We start from the raw sequence: 24439 nt of genomic DNA on the forward strand, positions 1-24439 counted from the left end.
ATATGCAGTAAAAATGTGAAACATTCAGTGTCTTGTAGTTACCTCACTAAATACAGTAATGTGTAACTTTACTGTATTTTTCAAATGGCTGTGCAAATAGTATATAGTGCCGTCTTGAGCATTTTCAGGTAGTGTCACCAATATCTGACTTTTTTGCATTGGAAAACATTTACAGAGTAAACTGTCATAATGAAAACATGACAAAGCCATTTGACTATCTTGTTCATAAGCAATGGTGTCAAGACTTTTCATCTTGATGACACTGACACTTTCATTGACATGAATACTTGCTTTTGAGGAATGAGCGATCCATTTTGAGCAAGTGACACGCTTTTGCAGGTTATCAACTAGGTTTTGCAGTTTGTACTAATTGTTTTGAGAACTGCATTAACTGTTGTGCAAATGTAAATAGTGATGTGAGAAATGCACCAAAGCAACTGAGAAAAACTGTAATATTGATGCATTCAATAACAACATATTTCAGAATACATTACAGTTTTTTCCAACTGCTTGCACACAAAATCTTTTCATGTCACACGATTTTTGAAACCTCTCACTCGAAAAGTGCAAAATTACACACCAAATCTCCAAAACCATGAGCTATTTCTCAGCCTTTGACTCAGTTTTCAATTGCTTAATTGCAAAACACTACACACAATTCTCGACCTAACACACAAAAATCTAACAGGAAGTGACCCCACACACACACTTGTTCTTTACTGTATTCTAATATACTTTTGGTTTACATATGTTTATGGTTTTCTTGTATGCTACTGTATACAACAGTAATGTTTGGCCTAATAAATAGGGGGTGCCCCAAAAATGGGGGTGGTGATGGTGCAATGGATAAGACACATGCCTTTGGTGTGAGAGACCCGGGTTCGAATCCACTGTGAGACACCAATGTGTCCCTGAGCAAGACACTTAACCCCTAGTTGCTCCAGAGGCGTGCGACCTCTGACATATATAGCAATTGTAAGTCGCTTTGGATAAAAGCGTCAGCTAAATGAATAAATGTAAATGTAAATATTTTCTGTTTCTACATTGCATTGGTGTTTACAGTGTACTTGTTCCTCTCTCAGCAGATTACTGTCACTGTAGAACATTGTATTGAAGTGTAGATATAAGCCTGTGAAAGACCAGAGAGCTTTAGATTTAGAACAACAGTGTTTACATGGTTTATCCAAAATGCACTATTATGAAAGAAGTGTTTACCATTTGATGCAAATGCTTCATTCTGACCTATGATTCTGACGTGTGTTATGGCATTTTGAATGTAGTCTTACATTTTGAAGGAGATGTGAGGCGTTTTGCATTTTGTGTGTGCAGTTTGGGGAATTGTGTGTAGAGTTTTGAAAAAACGTGACATGGTTTTGAAAACGTGTGTAAGCAGTTGGAAAAAACTGTAATTATTTTCTCACTCAGACACAAACACCACCAAAACTCTGAAACTTAGGAATACTGTCGTACTGTAATACAAACATGGACCGCAACATAAACTGCAGTGAATTCTGAACAGTAGAGAGAATCATTCTTGTTTTGTAGAGACATTTTACAAAAGAAAACATTATGCAAACTGCTGTTGTGTTTTTAGGTTTTTGTTTTATGACTGACAAAGTGTGTGTTTGTTGTTGTTTCTTGTTCTGGAAGAATGAGTTGATTTGAGACATGATGATTTTACTGCTGTAACCAACTTTCAACCAAGAAGAAAGTTGGTTATATGAGAACTGTGTGAAGAGTTTTGAAAAGGTGACCTAAGTATTGAGGAATGTCCTAGCGATTGTAAAACACTCTAACAGAGGATAAAGTGACTAACACTTTAACTTTGTATATTCCTTATTGTGTGTCGTTTGTTCCAGCTTGAAGCCGTCTACAAACCCAAGTATGTTAACTTTCTTGGAGTGATTGTCCAAGGATTCAGGTAAATACAGCATATTGCAATCGTGTGTGTGTGTGTGTGTGTGTGTGTGTGTGTGTGTGTGTGTGTGTGTGTGCTTGCGTGCGTGCGTGTGTGTGTGTGTTTTGAGCATGAACATTGAACTTTTAATAATACGTGCTTGCCAAATGGATTCCCCAATAACATCCTTTAATATATTTCAGACCAGGGTCAATCATCACGATAACACAACTAGTTTTCAGCTTCAACCAATCTTTACCATCCAGAAAAGAGATTGCAGACACCCTTTTGACAGCAGCAGAAACAGGAAATGTCAATGCATTGAACATCATTTCTCAGACAATTTCTGTCAATGGTTCCAGTAAGCATTACTATTCAATAGCCATTTTTCTGTAATGTTATTATCATAGGGTCTAGAAGATACAAAACCCAAACTTTGTTTCTCATTTTGACCTGAATGAAGCAAAAAAAAAAAAATTATATTTGATCTTTTCCAGCTAATTTGCTAATCTTTCTATTCCAGCTTTTGCTCCAACGGCTGCTCCGTCTACAGCTTCAAGTGCATCAAACATTGAGTCGCATCTACAAGCAACAGGCCTCATTATTATGGGAAAAATATTACGACTTTTCCTGTAGATCCTTTAATCATATATCAACCAGACGTGAGAGTTCAGCAAGGCATGCTGTAACAAATTAAACAGCTTATATATTCATATTTGCAATTATAGCACACTCTCGATTTAGGGTATAGGTTAATTTAAAGATAAGCTTGATTTTGCACAATTCCTCAAGAATATAATTCTTAAAATGCATATATTCATTTAAAAGTAGGGGTTTTTTTTACATGTAAAGGGAATGAATTTCTATTTTCATGCTGTCTTCTGGGAGGGAAAATAGGGCATTTTCTGCACGTAATTCCTAATGTTTTTATTATTATTTTCAAATTTAAACATTGTAAAAGTTCGCTCAGCTGTTTTAAGGATAAAAACTGTCATTTAATTATGATCAAATAAACATGAGTTTATATAGGTCTAAATATGTTGCTTTCATGAAAAGACACGCTTAACAAATCCCTTAAATGCTAGACATTGTATTGTGTCTTACTTTGCAAATGTACACATTTCAAATGTGAGCAACTCGTAAACTATTAAAACTAGTTTTAATTCAATCTTTCAGAGATATGTCAGCTGAGAACTGGTATTTTTGTGAATTGTTCACTCAACACATGCTCCAAGCTGTCAATGATCATTCTTCAGGGATTTTTGGCAGCAAATCAAGCCACAGAAGGAACTGTCAATCAAGCTGTTGGAGTGTGAGAAAAATAGACACTTCTGCTTCTCAAATGTTGAAATCACCCATGACTATTCTGATGGTATGACCCTTAACATTGGGGGGGAAATATGGGGCAAAAGAAACAGCTGTCGGAATCTGTTCCCCCACTCCCATTATAAGGTGTTGATGTAATGGCTTAAAAAAAATGCTGATTCTATTTTGTGTGTGGATGGAGCTTAAGGAATCAACCTGCACCACAAGATTGCGTGAATGTTCTTACATTTTTCCATAAGATTGTTCTCAAGACATAACTTAAGATTGAAAATTACTAAAAAAGAATGTTGTTAAAATGTACAATAATCGTAAATTCTATAATTGTTTATGTATAATTGTTACGATTCAAATTTTCGTGAATCTGACCCCTGTTCTGCCACTGCTCCAAACACTGGACTAAGGGCGCCCTCTAGTGGAGCTCAATAGATATAACCCACAGTGCCATTTCAAAACACACACACACACACACACACACACACACACAATTTAAACATTATAAATAATTAATCTTAATTATATCTATGATGTAATATAAATTGATTTAAAGATTTACTCTTAAATTATTTAAATTCCTAAAAATATTTAAACAAATATAAATCGCGTATTTCTTTACAAAAGACGTCAGCATACTTGAAATGTTGTTGTTGCTGTTGTTGCTGTTGTTAATAATAATTCATATTTACTACAGCATCAAAAAAGATGTGGTTATTTTTAGGCCTACATGTAGTAACAAGTGAGGAAACGGGCGTCTCTTTAGAGATGGTCTCTTATGCAGATGATGACGAGGGGCGCATGTGTTGTCGTGTGACGTCATCCTGCTAGAGGACAGGCGTTGTTCTCCGCACAGGCGGGCTGAACCGGGTCCGGTCCTTCAGGTCCAGTTCAGGAGCACTCGAATACAGGCCGATGTGAGACAGTGAGACCTCAGCGAACACGAATCCTCTCTAATCACCATGACGACGCAGCGCTAGTGCTCAGCATCCGCAGCATCAGCATCATCGGGATGGAGTTTAAAGCGCTGGTGGACACCGCGGAGAAGTGGTGCTCCGGGAACCCCTTCGACCTGATCTTCGCCGAGGATGTGGACGAGAGGCGGCTGGACTTCTACGCCGAGCCCGGGATCTCGTTCTACGTGCTCTGCCCGGACAACCTCACGGGAGGAACCGACAATTTTGTAAGTATGACATAATCGAGTAATATCCTCGGGGGGAGGGGGAGCTGTGCGCGCGCCCGAGTGTGTGTGTGTCAATACTGCTGTGTTATAATCTAAACAGTCTCTGGTCTCAATTATAAAAAGTACCATGATTTCTGGACATGCTACTATGGTGTTAGCATGTTATTAGACACAGGCCTGTTTATTGGAGTGGATGAGATGGAAATCGCGCGTGGATGTTGTATACTACTGGTATTGCCGATATACTTTTTATTTTTTTGCATGTGTTTTTAAGGCCTTTGTCTGAAAGCCAATGAAATGATGTCACTGTGTTTGACTGCAGTGCTTTCTCTATGCTTGGCTGGATGTTTTGGATGCTGTCGGGTTGTAGGATGCATCTGCCAACAATTGCAATACAAGTGTGATATGCAGTGTGTGTAGACTGATGCATGTGTGCTGGTCAGACAGGTATTGCATCAGCCATTTCAGGGCCATGAGGTGTGTGTTAATGTGTTTCATCAGCACAAAGGCCTAAAGCTGCACAGTTCCCTGTCATCGAGGGATAAATAGTGCAGATATTCTCTGTTTTTTTGGTGTTGTGATGTAGTAAAAACACATGCTGCATTTGCATTAACCTTGCACACGTCTGCTGGATGCATGTTTGGTTTCTGTGTGTGCAACAACAGTTTACTGTAGTTTCCCTGACATCAGTCACAGCACATGATCAGACCGACCGCATCCCTGCAGTCCCAGAGCTCACGCAGCAGCAGCACACGGCTCTTATTACTCAGACGGATCAATACCACCATCAGCAGGGTCACTGAGCGAGAGAGAGTGTGTGTGTGTGTGTGTGTGAGAGAGAGAGAGAGAGAGAGAGAGAGAGAGAGAGAGATTTTACATTATTAATAGATCAAAATACAGTAGGTCCAAAAGTTTTTTTAAACATTAAAGAATCTGGGATTGTTGTCCATTTAAACTTAGAAATAAACAGTATTTTCTTTTTCCTCTTTCTTTTTCTTTAAATGGTGTAAAATCAGTAATTGTGCATATCACTTATAAAATAAGTACATTGGTGCAAGCAATTTTTCGGTTTGAATTTTCACTTAGATGGTTATGGTGATAATAAAATATATAATGAAATACTAAAGGATGGAAAAAGAAGCATGTTTGCTAGCGGCCTCAGACTAAAAGTGCTGTGCAAGTGATTGATAACCAATTTCCAAATAGCTGTGGTTTTAGCAAGCTTGCTTTTAGTGTTAACTCTTTACAATAAGGCTTCATTTCGTAACATTAGTTTACAACATCAGCTAATGTGAACTAACAATAGAAAATAATTATAAAGCATTTATTCATATTAGTTTATGTTCATTTAAACATTTACTAATACATGCTCAAAAGTTGTATCTGTTAATATTATATAATGGACCTGAGCTGGCACGAACTAACAATGAACAGTCGTATTTTTAATAAATACTGTAACAAATGTATTGCTCATTGTTAGTTCATGTATTAGTTAACCTTATTGTTAAGTGTTACCCATTTGGGTTGGCGAAATTCTGGTGAGTTTTTTACAATTTTGAACAGTTACTCATGAAAAAGACATTTTAACATTATAAGAAACTCTGTTCCTGAGAGCACTGGACAGATCAGAGCATTAATAATCTCTGAAATCAGTAAAAGAAAGTTTTTATTTCCATTGCTTCAGGCAAGATCTCAAGAGAAAGACAGAGTGTGTATTTGTTCACCATATGTTGACATTCCCTGTTGAAACAGGAAGTTGGGGTAGGACATATCAATATTAATAGCTTTGGTTGAGCATTAGAACTGTAAACTTTAAAATACTTGAAACAATTGTTTCTAAGACATGCATATGGTGATAGCCTCAAACTGACATGCATTAACAGCTACAGAACTGATGAGGTTTGAGATGATCATATATTTGTGAAGTCCAGATAACCTATGATTGAGATATCAGCACGCTCTTCAGTGCATCTCAAGCCTATCATGTCCTTGTTCTCAAATCTCCCACAATGCAGAGCACACATGCACTACAACTGTCCTTATATCATTTTGCATGAAGTGTGCAGCATTCAACACACAAAACATTGATCTATGTTAGTTATAAGTTTTAACAGCACAAACTTCAGCATTTATTGTTATCGCTCTCTCGGATATTCTGAGTGCCAGTATCAGTAAATAAACAATAAACAACAGAAATGTACTTTATAACACAGTTCATTTGACTTTTACTAACTGACACCATCAGGTTTTACACAAATGAACACACTGTAAGCTTATTTAGTTGTAGATGAATTGTATTCGAGTCCGGTTCTGTTTCCTCATTAGGAAAAAACGCCGTTTGGGAGGAGAAGATTATTTGGGCCATCTCCTGAAAAACTGTCCCTCTCGCTCGGATAATTATAACGGGACAAAGAGTTTTAGTGTCCCAGATTCTCTGCAGGAAGCTCAACTTTGAGTTCAGAGAAGTCCTTTTATCCATATACCGTATGTACTGTACCTATTTAAGAAATCCCAAAATAATTATACCAGGGAGTTTGTATTCATAAAAATATTTTTACTCATGCATGTTTGTAAGCTGATTTTCCAAAGGAGATCAGTGCAGATATCATTTTACAAATTCTCTCCATTGCGAATGATTTCTAGATGTTTAAAGGTTTGTCAGGAACATGTTAACCTTTGTTTATTGGGCTTTGCAACTCCATTGAGGAAAAATATAGAAATTAGATTCATGCATTTGGCAGATGCTTTATATAAAGTGACTTTGCATTCAAGATATATATATATATATATATATATATATATATATATATATATATATATATATATATATATATATATATATCAAATGCAAAGTCACTTTGTATAAAAGCATCTGCCAAATGCATGAATCAAATACACACACACACATATATATATATATATTATGAGGTACATAAAAACAGTATGGAAAAACACCATTAGTTAAATAAGTATATAAAGCTAGCAGGATTGAAATCTGGTTTAATAAATATTTACACACACACACACACACACACACACAAACACACACACACACACACACACACACACACACACACACACACACACACACACACACACACACACACACACACACACACACACACACACACACACACAGGTAGATACAAAAATAAAATATCAAATAAATATCAAAATTCTAATTCACGAACATCTGTCTCAACTATAAATGTAAATGTTAAATGTAGTTATGAGTGAAATATTTGGACTGAAACTGCTGGTGAAATGACGTGTTGAATAATCTAATGGTGTGTGTGTTTTCAGCACGTGTGGAGTGAGAGCGAGGACTGTCTACCGTTCCTGCAGTTGGCACAGGACTACATCTCGTCCTGCGGGAAGAAAACACTGCTGGAGGTGCTGGACAAAGTCTTCAGATCCTTCAGGCCTGTAAGTTTCTCTCACTCCACATTTATCAAGAATAATGATCACAATAAACTATTATTCAGCCAGGCATAACTCATTGGTTTAACTGTATACTGCACATTGTCATAAGATGTGATTGATATGCAGACAGAGATGTGTGCATATTAAAGGAGAACTCCGGCGCAAAATGAACCTTTGGTCTAATTACACATTGTTACCTAGTCAACCGTTATCTGAGATTTGTTTTCATGATTATAGAATGTAATAGTTTTATCTCTAAAAACAGTTTAGCCTATAACGCTAGTATAACGCTAGTATATGGGGCATAGAGTAATGACAAATAAAAATCGCTTGTTAATCGTATACAGGCAGAAGCCATCTTTGAAAAACAGTCTCTATCAGTCGATCTAGGAACGCCGATCCAAGTGCGCTGAACTATGTAGAATCTCATATGGTTCAGCGCACTTGGATCGGCGTTCCTAGATCGACTGATAGAGACTGTTTTTCAAAGATGGCTTCTGCCTGTATACGCGAAGTTGACTGTATGTATAAAATATCTTCTTATTAAACTGTCTGGACACTTACACAGTTCTCAATGCTTCGGTTTGAAGGTAGGGACCCTCATTATGCTACCGTGTTAGTGTGGGGCTATTTTGAGCCTTGTTAGTGGTATTAACAAGCGATTTTTATTTGTCATTACTCAATGCCCTATATACTAGCGTTATACTAGCGTTATAGGCTAAACTGTTTTTAGAGATAAAACTATTTACATTCGATTATCATGAAAACAAATCTCAGATAACGGTTGACTAGGTAACAATGTGTAATTAGACCAAAGGTTCATTTTGCGCCGGAGTTCTCCTTTAAGTATTTTTCAGATGTTTCAAACATGATCATTCAATCAGATTTCAGAGCCAGAAGGGTTTACGATCTTCTAATGGAATGCATGTTGCATCTGAACATTCTATTCTATTGAGTTGTGTATGGAATGATTGTGCAACTGTCCTGCAGCTCCTGGGTCTTCCAGATATCGATGACGACACATTCGATCAGTATCATGCAGACGTGGAGGAGGAACCAGAGCCAGACCACCAGCAGATGGGTGTGAGCCAGCAATAATCTCTGCATCAAGCCCTGCTCTCTTCACCTCACACACACACACACACACACTGCACCATTACACCCTTTAATATCTGGACAGCTTTTCCTGCACCCTGAATGATCATGTTATTTTGATCTATATTAACTCTCATGTCAATATTTGTCATGTCATGATAACTCTAATCACATTCAAGCCGAGATAAAACAAATATCTCATTCCCAGCTCTCTCCTTTTCTTTGCTTTCCCTAACCCATCATGTGACTGGAGGTGACATCGTAAGGTAGTAAATATGTTCAGAATTGAATAATTCTGCATTGTTGTCACATGATTACGTTGCATGTTTAATTCAGCGAGTGGCGTGCGGTTGTCATCTTCAAAAATAAGGATGTTATGAATCCAATTATGTGGTGAAAACATCTTAATTAATCTGATCAAATTAAAAAATAATTGCATACATCAATTCCTATTCATCATCAAATTGCAAATGGAAGGTAAATGCATTGCATTATGGGATACAGTCCCTTGCATAAAAACTGCACATTTTAATAAATTATGAATATCATTGGGATATTCCATGCAACACACAAAATTAACATTATATATACTGCAAAATAGTAAGAGTATGCTCTTCTGAACATAACAATAATTGTGAATTTGCTCAAGTTGAATAATTAAAGATGACGCCATAAGAAAAGTCTTTGTTTTTGGTGAGAATATTAATATGCACCAATGCATCCGTCACAATAAAGCCAGGAACATGCAATATGAAAGTAATTAGGGTGAATTTTGATTTCATGTTCATCTAGATGTCGATTGTGGATTTATTGTATCCTTGAATGAGACTTTTAACCCTGGGTCACTTCTGTGGGATTGTGCTTGTGTTGAAATGTTCTTTAAATCACTCGCTAAATGACAAATAACCAAAGCTGATTGCAAGCGCATACAAAGCATCCGTGGTGAAGGATCAGATCAGAAGTCTGATCATCCCTGAGGAAGAGTGATGAGGTTATCGTGTGTTCGGATGGGTGAAGTTTCTAACAACCGCTCTTGTTTTAATCCTCTCTTTGCCTTGATTGTCTTTTGATTGTATTAATCAACATATTGTATCTAGTCCTCTGAGTTAAGAAAGCTTAACTCCGAGCTTAACCAGAGAAAGATAAAACTGTGTATCTAATTCAAGAAAACAAGTTCTGTTTCACACTCTTAAAATAAAGGTTCTTCAGCGCTTATTATCAAGAACCTTTTTTTGGGGGGGCCTCATATGGTTCTTGAGTTGATTAGACAAATTATGAAGATCTATAATCCACCAGAACTTTCCAGAATGTTCTTTTTTAAGAACTAAAGAATGAAAAGTCCTTTGTGGAATTTTCCTGTTAATCCCTGGAACCTTTATTTTGAAGAGTCTACATCAGCTGGTTCATGGTCACGTGACCTCTGTAAAGCATCATTGATCCCTCTGCTGTCTCATATCTCATCATGATGATGCCTGAAGGACTCCAGGACATACTGTACGTGAATGTGCTGACGCTGAACCTCCTCCGTCTTCTGCTTCCATAGTGTCTTCCTGCACACGTCGAGCGTAGAGATGAAGTCACACAACATTATACGGAAGTGTGTTGCTGAGATCAAAGCTGCTGTTTTTCTGACTGTCTTTATGTAGTTATGTAACCGTCAAAGCTCTGTACCAGATTGTGATTTTGATTTGGTTTTGTTTGTCCAAAAGTGTTTATTGATAAACTTCTCAAATTAATCACGTTTTGTCTAATTTTGATTAATTTACTTAACCATAAAATGTATTTGTTTGTTTAAACTTATTTTTTTTTTGTCTTTATGTACTTATGTAACAGCTAAAGTTCTGTACTGGATTTTTGATTCCTGTTTTATTCATATTATTTCAATTATTTATTAATATTTATCTATTGTTTATTATATTTGACCCTTTTATTATATTTATTTATTTACTCACTCTTTTGTGTGTGTAAATCCATTTGTGGATGATATTTGAGTCACCTTTATAACTAATCATTTAATTTCTAAGAAGATTGTTCAAATCTTACAATGTGGTAATTGGAAATATTGTCATTGATTTAGATGAATATTGATCCGCCTGTTGTTTAGAGTCATTTAGAATTAAACTGGAGTAAAACTTGTTTGGGTCAGCATGTACTGTAACCTCAAATTCAGCAATTAAATTTGAACCTTATGAGTGTATTCTGTATTTCTTAGCTCTGTGTTTTCATAATTATTCGATCACTGTTAAGCTGTAACCTTCTTCAGCAGAACGAACACATGACATATTCTTGGACTTTGGTTGGATGTAAATTTGACATTAAATATTAGGCTTTGTATGTTATGAGATGTGAATGGGGTTGCAAGTTTCAACTCACCCATTAAGTCAGTAATTGAAGTAGGTGTTAATGTCTACACTGAGTAGAAATATAGTAATATGACAAATCTCTTTATAGATGCTTAAAGGATCAAAAGAATATGTGCAGCAGCATTTATTCCACAATTATTTGATAATTATTAGAAAAAAAGCTTCAGATTGGCTCTCGGAGAAGGGAGTTATATGCTCAGATTGTCAATCTGTACAATTCAGCCAAGACATAATTCTAGAAATTTTGAAATAGATAAAGTTACGTAATAACATGGGCAGTAATATTTCATTTCTTGGTTCCTGCATGCTGGATAAGAAGGTAATGAAGTAGTAGATAAGCATCTAAATATTTAACTGAAATGTAATAATAGAGAACTTCAAATAAAACAGTAAAAACCGTTATTAGGAAAGCAGTAATACTATTGCAAAAGCAATGAGACAAGGCAACCAGGCATGAGGAAGCAGCAGCAGACCACGTGATCTTGACATCACTCTGTTTGAGTGAGTTTGCGGTGTGCTCGACTGGATTTACTCACATCTGCTTCGGGAAGTGTGAAAAGTTGTCTGGGCTTCGCTCTACAGAGCGTTTAATGCATATTTTGCGTTTATCGGTTTTTGCTTATCGATAATTTGAGGCTGCAGGTTCAGTTCGTGGCTTCTAGGAGTTTTAAAGACTGATATTATTAAAGGATGGGTCCGAAACAGAGCAGTCCGTCAGCGGGTGTCCGGGTCAGATCTTACTCCGGGTCCGATGTGAACAGCGGGAGCGCGCGAGCTGCGGTGCTGCGCTATTACGCGGGCGGTTCAACGGGTCAGATCGGTGAACGGGTCCAGTATTCATCACACAGACCCGGGTCATTCATCCAGAGCGCGATTATACCCACCAGCGGCCGGAGAGACGAGACTGACGGACAGAGAACACTGATGATCGGCTCTTTACCTGCACACCTGACGCCTCACATGCTGGGCGGTAAGAGCTCAGATCACGCAAATGCAATAACATGTATGATTTTTAAAAATATTAGAATGAATATCAATACATTTTATATATATATATATATATATATATATATATATATATATATATATATATATATATATATATATATATATAATTACAGGTTAATTGGGACACTTTTCCCAGTCATTTCAATGGCAAAAATGGCCCCAGTTAACCTGAATTCACCCTATGACATATCATAATGTAGCTTATTGACCATTGGTTTTGATTATGATTTGGTTGTATAATGCAGTCAAGCGTCTCTTATTTGCCTAATATGTTTATTTATTTATTTTTATTTATTTATTTTTCAAAGATAGTCTCTTGAGATGAGCCATATCATTTTCGAGGGGGTCCTTACAGTCGAAACCAACATCATAATAGAAAATCATAATTAAAGTAAATACAACATAGGACTATAACAAACATTTAGATACATTGACTTTCACATTCATACACATGCACTCTCTAACAATGCTCCCACAAACCCCTTCCCTTTTGGCCAATCAAAGACAATCAAATCACAACCATAATCAAAGACAAAGACCATATAGTTGTTCTACTTGTTTATATATGGCCATATGATCAAAGTCATATGCATTAAAATATATTATAATGAATCTTGTTGACATTTTATGATGAATTAATTATCATCACAACACAAGGTCATGTATTGTTATGTATTATAATGTAGCTTATCAACCTTATCATTTGGTCATAGTTGATATGTGATTATGATATGGTCATTTAATGATGCCAGTAAGTCCATGTATCCAATACATTTACAATATAATATTATAATGTACCTTGTTGGTATTATGTGATTGCTTAAGGCTTATTGTATCATATGACAGTATTATATGCATATATATATTATATGCATATATGCATTATAATATAACTCATCTTATTGACCCTATGAGCTTATTATAGTCCATTAAATATATATTTTATAATGTGCGATAGAGAGAGATTTCTAATACATGGTTTTAAAGTTTTACAAGTCCACCTTTGCTTGACTGAATGTTTGATGGTTTTCAGTGGTATGTGTGTGTGTGTTTCTGTAGATCATGTTTTGAACAGTCTGTGATCTAGAGCAGAACTGAGCGATGACCGTTGTGTTGTTGTGGATATGTTACGGTATAAACACAGAGACTTCCTCATTCAATAATTAGAGAACATGGAAATGGATTGAGCATATTTCTTTATTATTGCTGATGCTTTATGTTGGCTGAAAGACTTTGAAACATATTATATTATGAAAATAAAAGAGTACTTTGCTAAAAGGTTTGCCTATTCAGATTAAGGTCGGGTCAAAAAGGTCAGAAATATTATATTATATAAAATGTTATATTTTCGTGACCTTTGAGTGGCAATAGATAGCAAACCTTTATTGTTTTAAGTAGAATGATACAATGGTTATTTAATATAATCTGATAATGACAGAGTATATTAAATAAATCATTAATACATTTTTTATTACATTTTTTGATAGTAGGTCAGATTGATAAGAATCCGAGGGAATTTTTGCTGATTGGGAACAAACACACATGAACGTGAGAGAATCTGCATCAGTCATACAGTAATGCATTGCTTTTCATTATTTGACAGTTATTGTATTTGTTAACATGACGTTTACGAGCCATAGTTCCTGTTGAAATCCTTCTTTATGAGTCGTGTTGGAAATAACTGTGATCAAGTGTTTGGTTGTCAGCTTTTTGATTTGTGAGGCTCAGTCTGACTTATAAAGTGCCTATTTTTCTATAAAGCTATTTGTAGAAGTTTTTTTTTATTCTATTGTAGCATCAAACTAGCATCAAACAGAAAAGGAAAAAAAAAAAAGTCTGGTTGAAATGTCTGGTTTCCCGAACACTGACACACTAACCTGACAAAGACACTTTTACTTTACAGAAAATCAACCTACAAATGGTGTATTTACAGCAAAGATTGAAGGGACATTCTTCTGCACTTTATGTGTCAAATTAGAGTGTGAAGGTCAAAGTGCAAGAGGCGTGTGTGTGTGTGTGTGTGTGTGTGTGTGTGTGTGTGTGTGTGTGTGTGTGTGTGTGTGTGTGTGTGTGTGTGTGTGTGTGTGTGTGTGTGTGTGTGTGTGTGTGTGTGTGTGTGTCATGTGTTCTCTGCCAATAATATGAGTTGCTGTGTGGAAAATATTATTCTCGTCAGTTCAGATCATGAGCTTAAAGTGATTTCAAACAGACATGAGAAAATTCAGACAATAGCATAATTACAGATCTCGAACAGAATGTGCATAAACTGAATTTGATGCTTTTGTTTTGTTTTTAAAGCTTGTACTTAATTCAGCCAAAATAGCATTGTTGCTGACCTGTTAACATAATAGCATTGCCTTCAATATCAGGCTAGCCTAACCAACCTCATTTATTTTTAAGCTTTTTGAGTACATACTGTGCAAAATATCTGATCTGTGGCTAGATTAACGAAAACCTTGAGCAGGGAGTCTCTTAAGATACATTTTTTGAAGTTTGTAAGAAAGTTCCCAAGTGCAATTCTTAAAAATAAATTAAAAACAAAATTAAAGGTGAAGTATGTAAGATTTTTTTATGTTAAAATGCATTGTCTTAACCCAGTTTACTGTTCATTATTCTCAACCTCAGACGTCACGCTCACGGATCATTGGCTGATCGTCTGATGCATATGGCACACAAAATTGGAACAAACTTCAGGAGTTTTGAAGTCGTCGTCTGATTGGTTAATTTCTACATGATTTCCAGGAGACGTGTGTGTCGCGTTCTTTAACGGTCCGCCTGAAAACATGTCGTGTGATGCCAAACCACCTTATGGAAGAAAAAAACCATAGTGTTTACCACTGTGACAATGAGGCTTATCAAGATCAACCAAACGCTGAATTTTCAAAAGTATAGTATGGAAAGTTTGCAGCATATAAAATACGTCCAAGAGTTTTACACACCGGTCTGTAATTGTAGGGACATAGTTACATTTTACATGTTACATTTTACACACCCCTAAACATGATGCGAAACAAAACGAGCTGTGATTGATTGCGTCACATGTCAGTCAGACGGCCTCTGGGCTGCTATATAATCTGCTTTTAAGAGGTTTTTTTTTAAGAAGAACATGACAGGTTTTGGTGTTATCTGATTTTTTATGATAGTTGTTGCCAAAGACTCGCTGATCAACTCAATGAAAAACACTTTCATCCTGCCTCTATTTGTGCTGCATGCAGATTACCCATAATAATCATAATGTTTATACTATTAGACAAAGTATTGTTGCGACTGACTTGATGGGCACATGATTCATTACCTGCCATTGTTTTTTAGGTGCACCCACTGTGTATTCTAAATATAAACAGAATGCTGCCAAATTTTTTTGCAATTATTAACTTTATAAAAAAAATTAAATTAGGTTCCTTTTTGAGATTCCCTGTATAATTACAGCATGTGTTGAGAGAGTTTTTTCCCCCTGTACTGTACCTGGTATATACTGTATATCCAAATGAATCGATATTAAATCAAATGAAATCGAGATCAAATCGAAATCTTGTGAATCAAAATCGAATTGAATTGTGAAGTTTGTGTCAATACCCAGCCCGACTCTAGACAATGTTGTTTGGACAGCAATGATCCTTAACCAACCTTTGCTATCATAACTCAGGCATGTGTTTCAATTTGACCTTTAACCCCAAACAACAGCATAAAGTTCCTCTGTAGACCTTGATTCAACTAGGCTACACACACATAAACACACACACACACCTGTCTTATAGATTGACTTGCTTTTGAGTGTTTGTGACTGTAATCAGTCTTGAGATGTTGATGTGTGTCTGAAGACGCCTTCCCATGAATACACAGCTGACCTGTATTTTGTTTTGTGTGTGTGTGTGTGTGTGTGTATGTGTGTGTGTGTATACTCGTACAACTATCTTTGTGAGGACCAGTTTGAGTTTTAGACCATTGGAGTGAGGACATTTTGGCCGGTCCTCATTTTCTGAGACCCCTATAAAGGCCTGTTTGAGGGTCAAGACTGGTTTTAGGGATGAGGTTATAATGAGGTTAAGGGTAGGTTTAGGGTAATGGTTCGGGTTAGGCACTTAGTTGTGATGGGTAAGGTTAGGGTAAACTGCTATATACATTGCATTGTGTCAATGCATGTCCTATAAAGGTGTGTGTGTGTGTGTGTGTGTGTGTGTGTGTGTGTGTGTGTGTGTGTGTGTGTGTGTGTGTGTGTGTGTGTGTGTGTGTGTGTGTGTGTGTGTGTGTGTGTGTGTGTGAGAGAGAGTTTAGACTCTAAGTAATAACATTTGCCTCTTGCCTGCTTATCTAGTTAGTGATTTCCAGGTCAATGCATAAATGATTTCTCACTCAAACCTGAGTCTTGCAAAGAAACTGCAAACATGTTCAACACACTAAACTATCATTACTGCTGCAAATCTCTACAACATTTGATTCAAGTTTTTACTCTGCATGCACATCACAAATGCATTATAAGTAATAATATGCTTCTAATTCTCTGTATTGAGTTCTATTGCATAATTTATAAGCATATCTTTACATTGATGTGTATGTTGGGTCTTTCATGCACAGAATTATACACGGATATCTTTTATACACAGTCTGTGTTAGAGATCCAACGAATGCTTATTGAAAGCTTGAGTGTATTGCATGAGAGAAAAAAATGAAAATTTACTGAGTTTCAATGACAAATATATATATATATATATATATATATATATATATATATATATATAAATATAAATAAATATAGCTGCAAGCAGCGATTACGGGCCCAAGCCGGTGGCACCGCCACCCTGGTGCCTTTAGTTACACTAAAGGCACCGGGCTGGCGCTGCCACCGGCTTGGGCCCTCCATCGCTGCTTGCAGCTATATTTATTTATATTTATATATATATATATATATATATATATATATATAAAAAGCCGCCACCCCGTTGCCTTTCGGGTTCCTGTGCACGACGGGCAATAACGTAACCCCGCTTTGACTGTCGAGAAGAAGTCTGCTTTAGAGCTTGCATCAGTGTGAGTCTTTCTGCTCCCCTCCAAACACACACAGAAAAGGGGGGGGGGGCTGTCTGTGTGTGTGCCCTCCCTCCCTCCCTCCCCCCACACACACGCACACACACACACACACACACACACACACACACACACACACAGAGAATGGCAGGGGGAACTCTGTCAGAGAGAGACAAAACCACATTCAAACCAAAATATCTGACTTCCTGTTGGTCGGAGCTTATGACTGTAAATGAGAAAGTTGTCCGGATCGATAAGCACAATATACAGACCGAGTTTTGTGACTGTAGGTAAAAATAACCCACCCACTTTAGTCAAAAGTATCTTGAAAGTAACACACTTCCTGCTGCCAGTTGGTGGCGCTATAACTTTGACTCACAATAGTCACATCCATGTGATCGCCCTCTTACAACAAACACACTGCTGAAGTTTCATCAAGATCAATAAATGTATGAAGACGTTATAACACATTGTATTTTCTTTTCTCGCCATAACTTCGTTTCCTCGCCACAGCCAAACCGTTCGAGATATCAAAAATCCGTCCGCAATTTAGCGTCCTCAATGTCTTGACTTCATGCTGACCGAGTTTGGTGGCGATAGGATAATTTTTCTTGGAGGAGTATATCAAATTCCAGGGGCATGCATTTTCATACAGCCCATGATAGCCGACTTCCTGTTGGACTGGCGTAAAACTTAGAGCACGAAAGTTGTTCGGCCCGATTAAATCTATATGTGTACCGAGTTTCATATTATTACATGCAAACGTGTTTGATATATGGACCAAGTTTTTCGGACCACGTTCAAGGGGGCGCTGTTGAGCTCCCCTGCCACGCCCGGGTACCAGCTTCAGCCCAGCCCTGATGGTCGCAGGTTCTGACCTGTGTGCAAAGTTTCAAGAGTTTTCGAGCACGTTAAGGGCCCCAAAAGTTCCCGAGAAGTCCCACACAGCAGAGAAAGGGTTAAAATAAAGCCCCCCTCCTCTCTCACACACACAGACACTGAGAGAGACTGGCAAAATTCCCATCAAATCACATTCAAACCAAAATATCTGACTTCCTGTTGGTCGGAGCTAATGACTGTAAATTAGAAAGTTGTCCGGCTCGGGGAGATAAATATAAATACCGATTTTTGTTACTGTAGGTAAAACTAATACCCCATTTTTGACTAAAGGTGGCGCTACTGAGCCCCTTACCACGCCCGTTTCTGAAACTTCACACATGCCTAGTACCTAATAAATCTGATATGCATGTTGAGTTTCATGCAATTTGAAGCATGTTAAGAGCCTCAAATGCACCCAAAAAGAATATAAAAGTTTAAAGCGTTGCCATGGCAACAGTATTTAAGATATCAATAATTCTTTCACATGTCTACATCTGCCGTGTGTTTACATTATACACATAAAGTTTGAAGCAAATGGGGTAAAAATAAGAGGGTGAATTCAAAGCATTTTGAAAGTGACACACTTCCTGCTGCCAGTTGGTGGCGCTATAACTTTGACTCACAATAGTCACATCCATGTGATCGGCCTCTTACAACGAACACACTGCTGAAGTTTCATCAAGATCAATTAATGTATGAGGATGTTATAACACACTTCCTGTTTCCAATATTCGCCATAAATTCGTTTCCTCGCCACGGCCAAACCGTTCGAGATATCAAAAATCCCCTCGCAATTTATCATCCTCCATGTCTTGACTTCATGCACACCGAGTTTCGTGGTGATTGGTTGAATCGTCTAGGAGGAGTATTTTAAATTCCATTGCATGTGTTTTTTAAACTACGGCAAATAGCCGACTTCCTGTTGGGCTGGGGTAAAAAGTCAGAGCACGAAGGATATATGAACCGATGAGATCTATAAGTGTACCGAGTTTCATATTATTACACGCAAGCGTGTTTGATTTATGGACCAAGTTTTCGGACCGCGTTCCAGGGGGCGCTGTCGAGCCCCCCTGCCACGCCCGGGTACCAGCTTCAGTCCGGCTCTAATGGCCGCGGGTTCTGACATTTGTGCAAAGTTTCAAGAGTTTTTGAGCACGTTAAGGCCCCCAAAAGTGCCCAAAAGGTAGTAATATAATAATAATGAAGAATAATCCGAAGGAAAACAATAGGGCCTTCGCCTTTTCAAGGCTTGGGCCCTAATAAACTACTATAATGTTGACAATTATGTATAATAATGCTATAGGGAATATATATGTGTCCTGATTATGCCAAATGTCTTATTTTACCTGTATAAGTGACCTACATTATTTTAAATATAGTGAGTGACAGAGTGCAAGCATTATATGTCTAACATAATTCTGTATTTTCAGCTTCAGAATTATGAATGTTTTTATTCTGGTGTCATATTGCCCTGTACATTGAGGATCAGGAGTCCACCCCTGATGTAGCCGAAAACCACATTTAGCATTTTAATCTACAGTATGTTTTTGTTAACGTTTTACCATATGTCTTGGAACTAATAATAACAAAAACCAGAACTTTATTTTGCCTTAAATGTTTTATGATAGTATCGTATCGTGACATGAGTGTGTCGTTACACTCCTAAATCAGACCTTTGTCTGAGAGGATTCATTGTAATCACTTTACAACTTTATAATGAAGATTTGAAATCCTGCTTTACAGTCATTCAGCCATGTGCAGCTCAAGCACGTGTTGTGGATTTTATGTATCAGATATTGTTTATATTGTGTCGATAACCCAGTGATGCACATTACAGTAAATCGACTCAGACGAGATTACAACATTTCCAAAATGGCTTTTTATAGCCGTGTAATCTTATAATCGCTGTTCACTGAGAGGAAGTAAATAAATATGTTTGGTTATCTTTCAGCTGACCTATATAATGTAGAGGAAATCAATCATACAAACATGACAATGGTTAAGCATGATTTTTGTGTTGTGTTTGTTCCAGTTGGCTTTGACTGTCCCGTCTGCTCAAAGTTTGTCTGCTCGGATGAAATAGATGATCATTTGCCCATGTGTTTGTCCAAACACAGACTCAATTATAATGGTGAGAACAACTTCACTGTCACACTATATCATTGTCCTGCTTCTGCAATCCTGAGCTCTCACTTATAAAAACATATTTCATGCTGGACTGGCTTGTTTGTCCTCCACAGTGTTTTAAAGCTCATTTGTTTAGTTGTGTATGAGCGCCCTCGTGTGTCATCCTCTGCCTCCTGCGCTCAGCTTCTGCTGCTGATAGTGATGTTTATCTCTCTGTAGATGATGTTTTATCCCAGGACTCTGGTGAGTGCTCGATATGTCTGGATGACATGGTTCAGGGCGACACCATCGCTCGACTGCCCTGTCTCTGCATCTACCACAAAGGGTATGAGAAACATTCACTAACACACAGTGTGCGAGTTATATATTTACTTTTTTCAGTTTACATAGTTTATGTAATGTATGCGTGAATCAAGTCAATCAATTTGAATTCAATTAGATCTAATTTATTGAACAAAAATATGCAGAAAACTATTACACGTTGTACACAATAGCTCTAAAAAACTGCAGAACAGTTTCACCTCTACTTCTTCTAAACATTGTACATGTATGTATTGGCCAAGACAGCTGGCGGTTTACCGTAGTAAAACACTGCCTTATGTCTGCTGCTGTTCTCTTACTCATGACATCACCAAGTGTTGAATGAAATATTAGTGCAATAAAGGTCTCTGTTATTTAAATATGAAAAGCTCACTGCATTTGCTTTCAATTTATTATTAACTTAAACTCTGCTTGGATAAATCAGATATTGGATCAAAAGCAGCCTGTATTTGTGAGTGAAGATTTGCATCTTACACAATGATAAAATATTGGTATAAAACATTTGGAAAAAACAACAACATTTTTTACAAAAAAAAAAAAATCTATGATACACCATCTCAGTGTGTAAATGTATAATAAAGTGATTCCTAACCATTTCACAGATAAAAGGATGATCAAGAACGCACTGACATATACTGTTAATAGTTAAGGACATAACTTCCATGTGTTTTATTTTAAAATTCAGAGCTGAATGCTATTTCAATTAACAGTATTTTATTATTTATGATTCATTCACACACAAGACGTAAACCTAAACCACCATTTCACATTAAACATTTAATTTTGATGAACTGTGTAGCAAATGCATGGAATACACTTATATTCATATATTTACATTCACTAACCCTATAGATTTAAACACTTATTTTTCCAGAAAAATATATATCTACATGTATCTCTAAATGTATTTATTTTGATTAAAGCCTTATTTAGGGGGTCAGAGCCCCCAACTCAACCCCCCCAATCACACACACACACACACTTTCGTCTGTGTAAATCATCTCATCTTCTGCTCCTCCAGGTGTATTGATGAATGGTTTGAGGTCAACAGGTCGTGTCCAGAACATCCCACAGATATACACTCAAACAGGTCAGATGTTACACACTTTACACTGATAGAGGGATTTCAGATTATACAAATCCAAAGTTTTAGTTGTCATAACTATTAGATATGCTATTTTCTAATTAATAATTTAAAAAAATCATTGTTTCATGCCCAGTCCCATATTCATACAACATTCCGCACAAAACTGTATTTTTACTCCTGCAGATATTTCCAGTAAAGAAGAGCAGCAGAAAAGAGCTCAGCTGATCTTTTCTCCAGGATCTGAGCAGCTTTGACACTAGAAGATGAATCCATCACCATCTGAGACTTTTAATATGGAGCTAAAACCTGTTGTGCCAAATCTGAATGAAATCATGCATAATATACTTTACACAGTTCTATTATCAGACCTGAAGGCTGTTTTACAGTAATCGAGCCGCTATCTTTAACCATGTAGATCTTCAGGGATCAGATGATGGACTACAGCATTACTGCTTCATGTCCAGAAGAACATAGTGTTTCATGATCAATAACCACATACGAACTGTTTGTTACCCAAAGGAAGAGATTTGTTTTTATAGAAAAGACACAACTATAGAGGAAGATGAATGAAAGAATGTCAGGAAAACCAATGAAAGATTAATTCATTTTTTGTAACGTTAAATTTTTTTTTTATTAGGCCTACTTTTACAAGAAATTTACCTTTTAATGGTTATAAGTGCTGTTATTTTTTTTTCAATGTGTTGTATATAAACTTGTGATGAACAAAATAATAATAATAATGTAATAAACAAAATGCAATAATCTATAATATTCCCATGAGTTCTCATCAAGCATAAATTCATGATTATAAATGAAAAGGGCCATTGGCCCACATTTATCAATCTTGCGTCGAAACGGGCGTATATGTTGGCGTAAGATTATGCTTACACTCCTCTCACCGTCTGATTTATGAAGCTGTGCGTACCTTTGAAATTCAGGTGTACGCAATACCTGCCTCTTGATAAATGCCGCGGCTGAAAACGATCGTCATTAGATTAACACGCCCCTATATATTCACGTCTCCGCCTCCCCCACGCCCTCATTTTACACCATGGACACACGGAAGACGCAAAGAGGAGAAACTTCTCCGGTGGAAATCCAGGGGGGCAGTGTTCCGGAAGACACTGAAGCATCCCCGGGCGCCGCCATTGGCTAGCGGACCCCCACCTGCTGTAAGCATTCCATTGACTCCCATTCATTTTGGCGTCACTTTGACAGCGAATAACTTTACATCTGAGGCGTTTAAAGACACCGTTTGTCCATTGTTTATTTCTAAAGAAACACGAAAATGTATAAAAGGCTCCATTACCTTGTATCTTACGTTATGGACCCGTAGAAGCAGTTTTTGTAAAAATAGGCTAACGATTGCGTCACAACCGCGCGACTCTGTCGCACAAGTCGAAAAATTACCGTATGGACAGGCAGAGAAGCTCGCAAGCAATCGGGAGGACGTGGAGGCATAAAGTCAAGGGAGAAGCCCATAGAGAGTGATAAAGTTGCTCCCGTTGCTAGCTCATGGACAGCTAATGCTCACGCTCTCCGTCTCTGCGAGATTCGGAAGGGGATGATTCAGATTTCTCTCGGCACAGCTACTAGAAGACCTGCAGGTTGCTCACGTCACATCTACGTCGTCAAGCTCAGTTTGAGCCTGCGCAGTTCGCCTGGCGATCAGGAAGTGAGTGCTTCTAATTGACTTCATTTCTCTCCGTTGAAACCTATGGGGTCGCTGTGTCCAGTTTATATACTGTCTATGTGGAAATCCACGTGTTTTGAAACTGTTAGCGTTGAATTTCGCATGACGTCACATGTAATGGGGTGTACAGCTTGAACTCGGAAACGGTATAGCAGAGCCGAGCGGTTCAGATAGTCCTCCCCGAAAGAACATCATTAAACAGAAATCATCTAAGTAGGACTGACGAGAGAGCTTCAAAAAATCTATCACAAAAACCTTGAGGACGTTCTCCTTGACGGAGGCTTACTGCGCTGTGGGATCCATCACGAGGTCCGTCTCTCTCTCAGCCGCTGGATCAGTAGTGGCTAAAGGCAAGTTCACACTACAGGATTTTGAAACGTTGGGCTGAACTGTGCGGTTCACACTACATGACTTGCTCTCTGTGAAATCAGGAGTGTTCAAGTTGTTGAGCTGTTCACACCACACGACAACATGATTGATCCGCAACAGGAGGTAACTCACTACACGAGTTGACAACAACTCTGTCACCCAACGATTATATCTTGTCTACAAACCACGTTTTGTCACGAAAAATCACGCGATAAAACGAACCGGAAATGACGATATACAGCACGCGCGCCACTACCCAGTGAAGAAGAACACAAGTACACAACACGCGAGTATTTGTTTGAATATGGACGTCAGACAGAAATTAGTGCTGCAAACTGTTTGCGCGATGATTTGCTCTGAAAGAAAAAAAACCGCATATTCCCGGTGACCTCAACCCATGCCTTGCTCTGATTGGCTGTAGCTCATGACATCACATGTGGTTGAGTCGTGCGACAGCTCCGGATATCTAGCATGCTAGATATTTTTCTGGGCTCGGTGACGCGTCTGCGAGCGTCTTTGATGCGTTGTTGGCTCTTTCATACTAACAGATTGGCGAGCGTTCATCGGCCGCTAATCCCCCGCGGTTTGCACACGATAACACCCCGACCTGTCGGCGAGCTCAACGTTTGCAAATCGGGCTTAAATCGGGCTT

At 37.6% G+C, this 24439-nt stretch overlaps 2 protein-coding genes across 3 annotated transcripts; both read left to right on the forward strand.

Moving 5' to 3' along the window:
- Positions 1-3958: 3958 nt before the first annotated feature.
- On the forward strand, positions 3959-11253 carry mturn (maturin, neural progenitor differentiation regulator homolog (Xenopus)). Of its 2 annotated transcripts, XR_013795097.1 has the most exons (4): positions 3959-4397; positions 7701-7823; positions 8811-9158; positions 9256-11248. XR_013795097.1 is itself a non-coding variant. In XM_079591174.1 (3 exons), exons 1-3 carry the CDS (start codon positions 4227-4229, stop codon positions 8916-8918), a joined length of 402 nt encoding a protein of 133 aa, XP_079447300.1. In that variant the 5' UTR covers positions 3959-4226; the 3' UTR covers positions 8919-11253. The 2 variants fall into 2 exon arrangements, 1 of the variants encoding a protein (XP_079447300.1); XM_079591174.1 differs by having other exon boundaries at positions 8811-11253.
- Positions 11254-11710: 457 nt separating this feature from the next.
- On the forward strand, positions 11711-22544 carry znrf2a (zinc and ring finger 2a). The gene is made up of 5 exons (XM_079591170.1): positions 11711-12248; positions 20223-20321; positions 20537-20642; positions 21660-21728; positions 21909-22544. Exons 1-5 carry the CDS (start codon positions 11969-11971, stop codon positions 21919-21921), a joined length of 567 nt encoding a protein of 188 aa, XP_079447296.1. The 5' UTR covers positions 11711-11968; the 3' UTR covers positions 21922-22544.
- Positions 22545-24439: the final 1895 nt, after the last annotated feature.

The sequence above is a fragment of the Phoxinus phoxinus genome, assembly GCF_949152265.1.
Source record: "Phoxinus phoxinus genome assembly, chromosome: 19".
Lineage (NCBI taxonomy): Eukaryota > Metazoa > Chordata > Actinopteri > Cypriniformes > Leuciscidae > Phoxinus > Phoxinus phoxinus.

Bases quoted from the DNA above. Each gene is read 5' to 3' on its own strand.
- mturn (XM_079591174.1), top strand. From the start codon at position 4,227: ATGGAGTTTAAAGCGCTGGTGGACACCGCGGAGAAGTGGTGCTCCGGG. The intron at 4,398-7,700 runs GTAAGTATGACA...GTGTGTTTTCAG, and splicing joins CGGGAGGAACCGACAATTTT to CACGTGTGGAGTGAGAGCGA. The intron at 7,824-8,810 runs GTAAGTTTCTCT...ACTGTCCTGCAG, and splicing joins TCTTCAGATCCTTCAGGCCT to CTCCTGGGTCTTCCAGATAT.
- znrf2a (XM_079591170.1), top strand. From the start codon at position 11,969: ATGGGTCCGAAACAGAGCAGTCCGTCAGCGGGTGTCCGGGTCAGATCT. The intron at 20,322-20,536 runs GTGAGAACAACT...ATCTCTCTGTAG, and splicing joins ACACAGACTCAATTATAATG to ATGATGTTTTATCCCAGGAC. The intron at 20,643-21,659 runs GTATGAGAAACA...CTGCTCCTCCAG, and splicing joins CTCTGCATCTACCACAAAGG to GTGTATTGATGAATGGTTTG.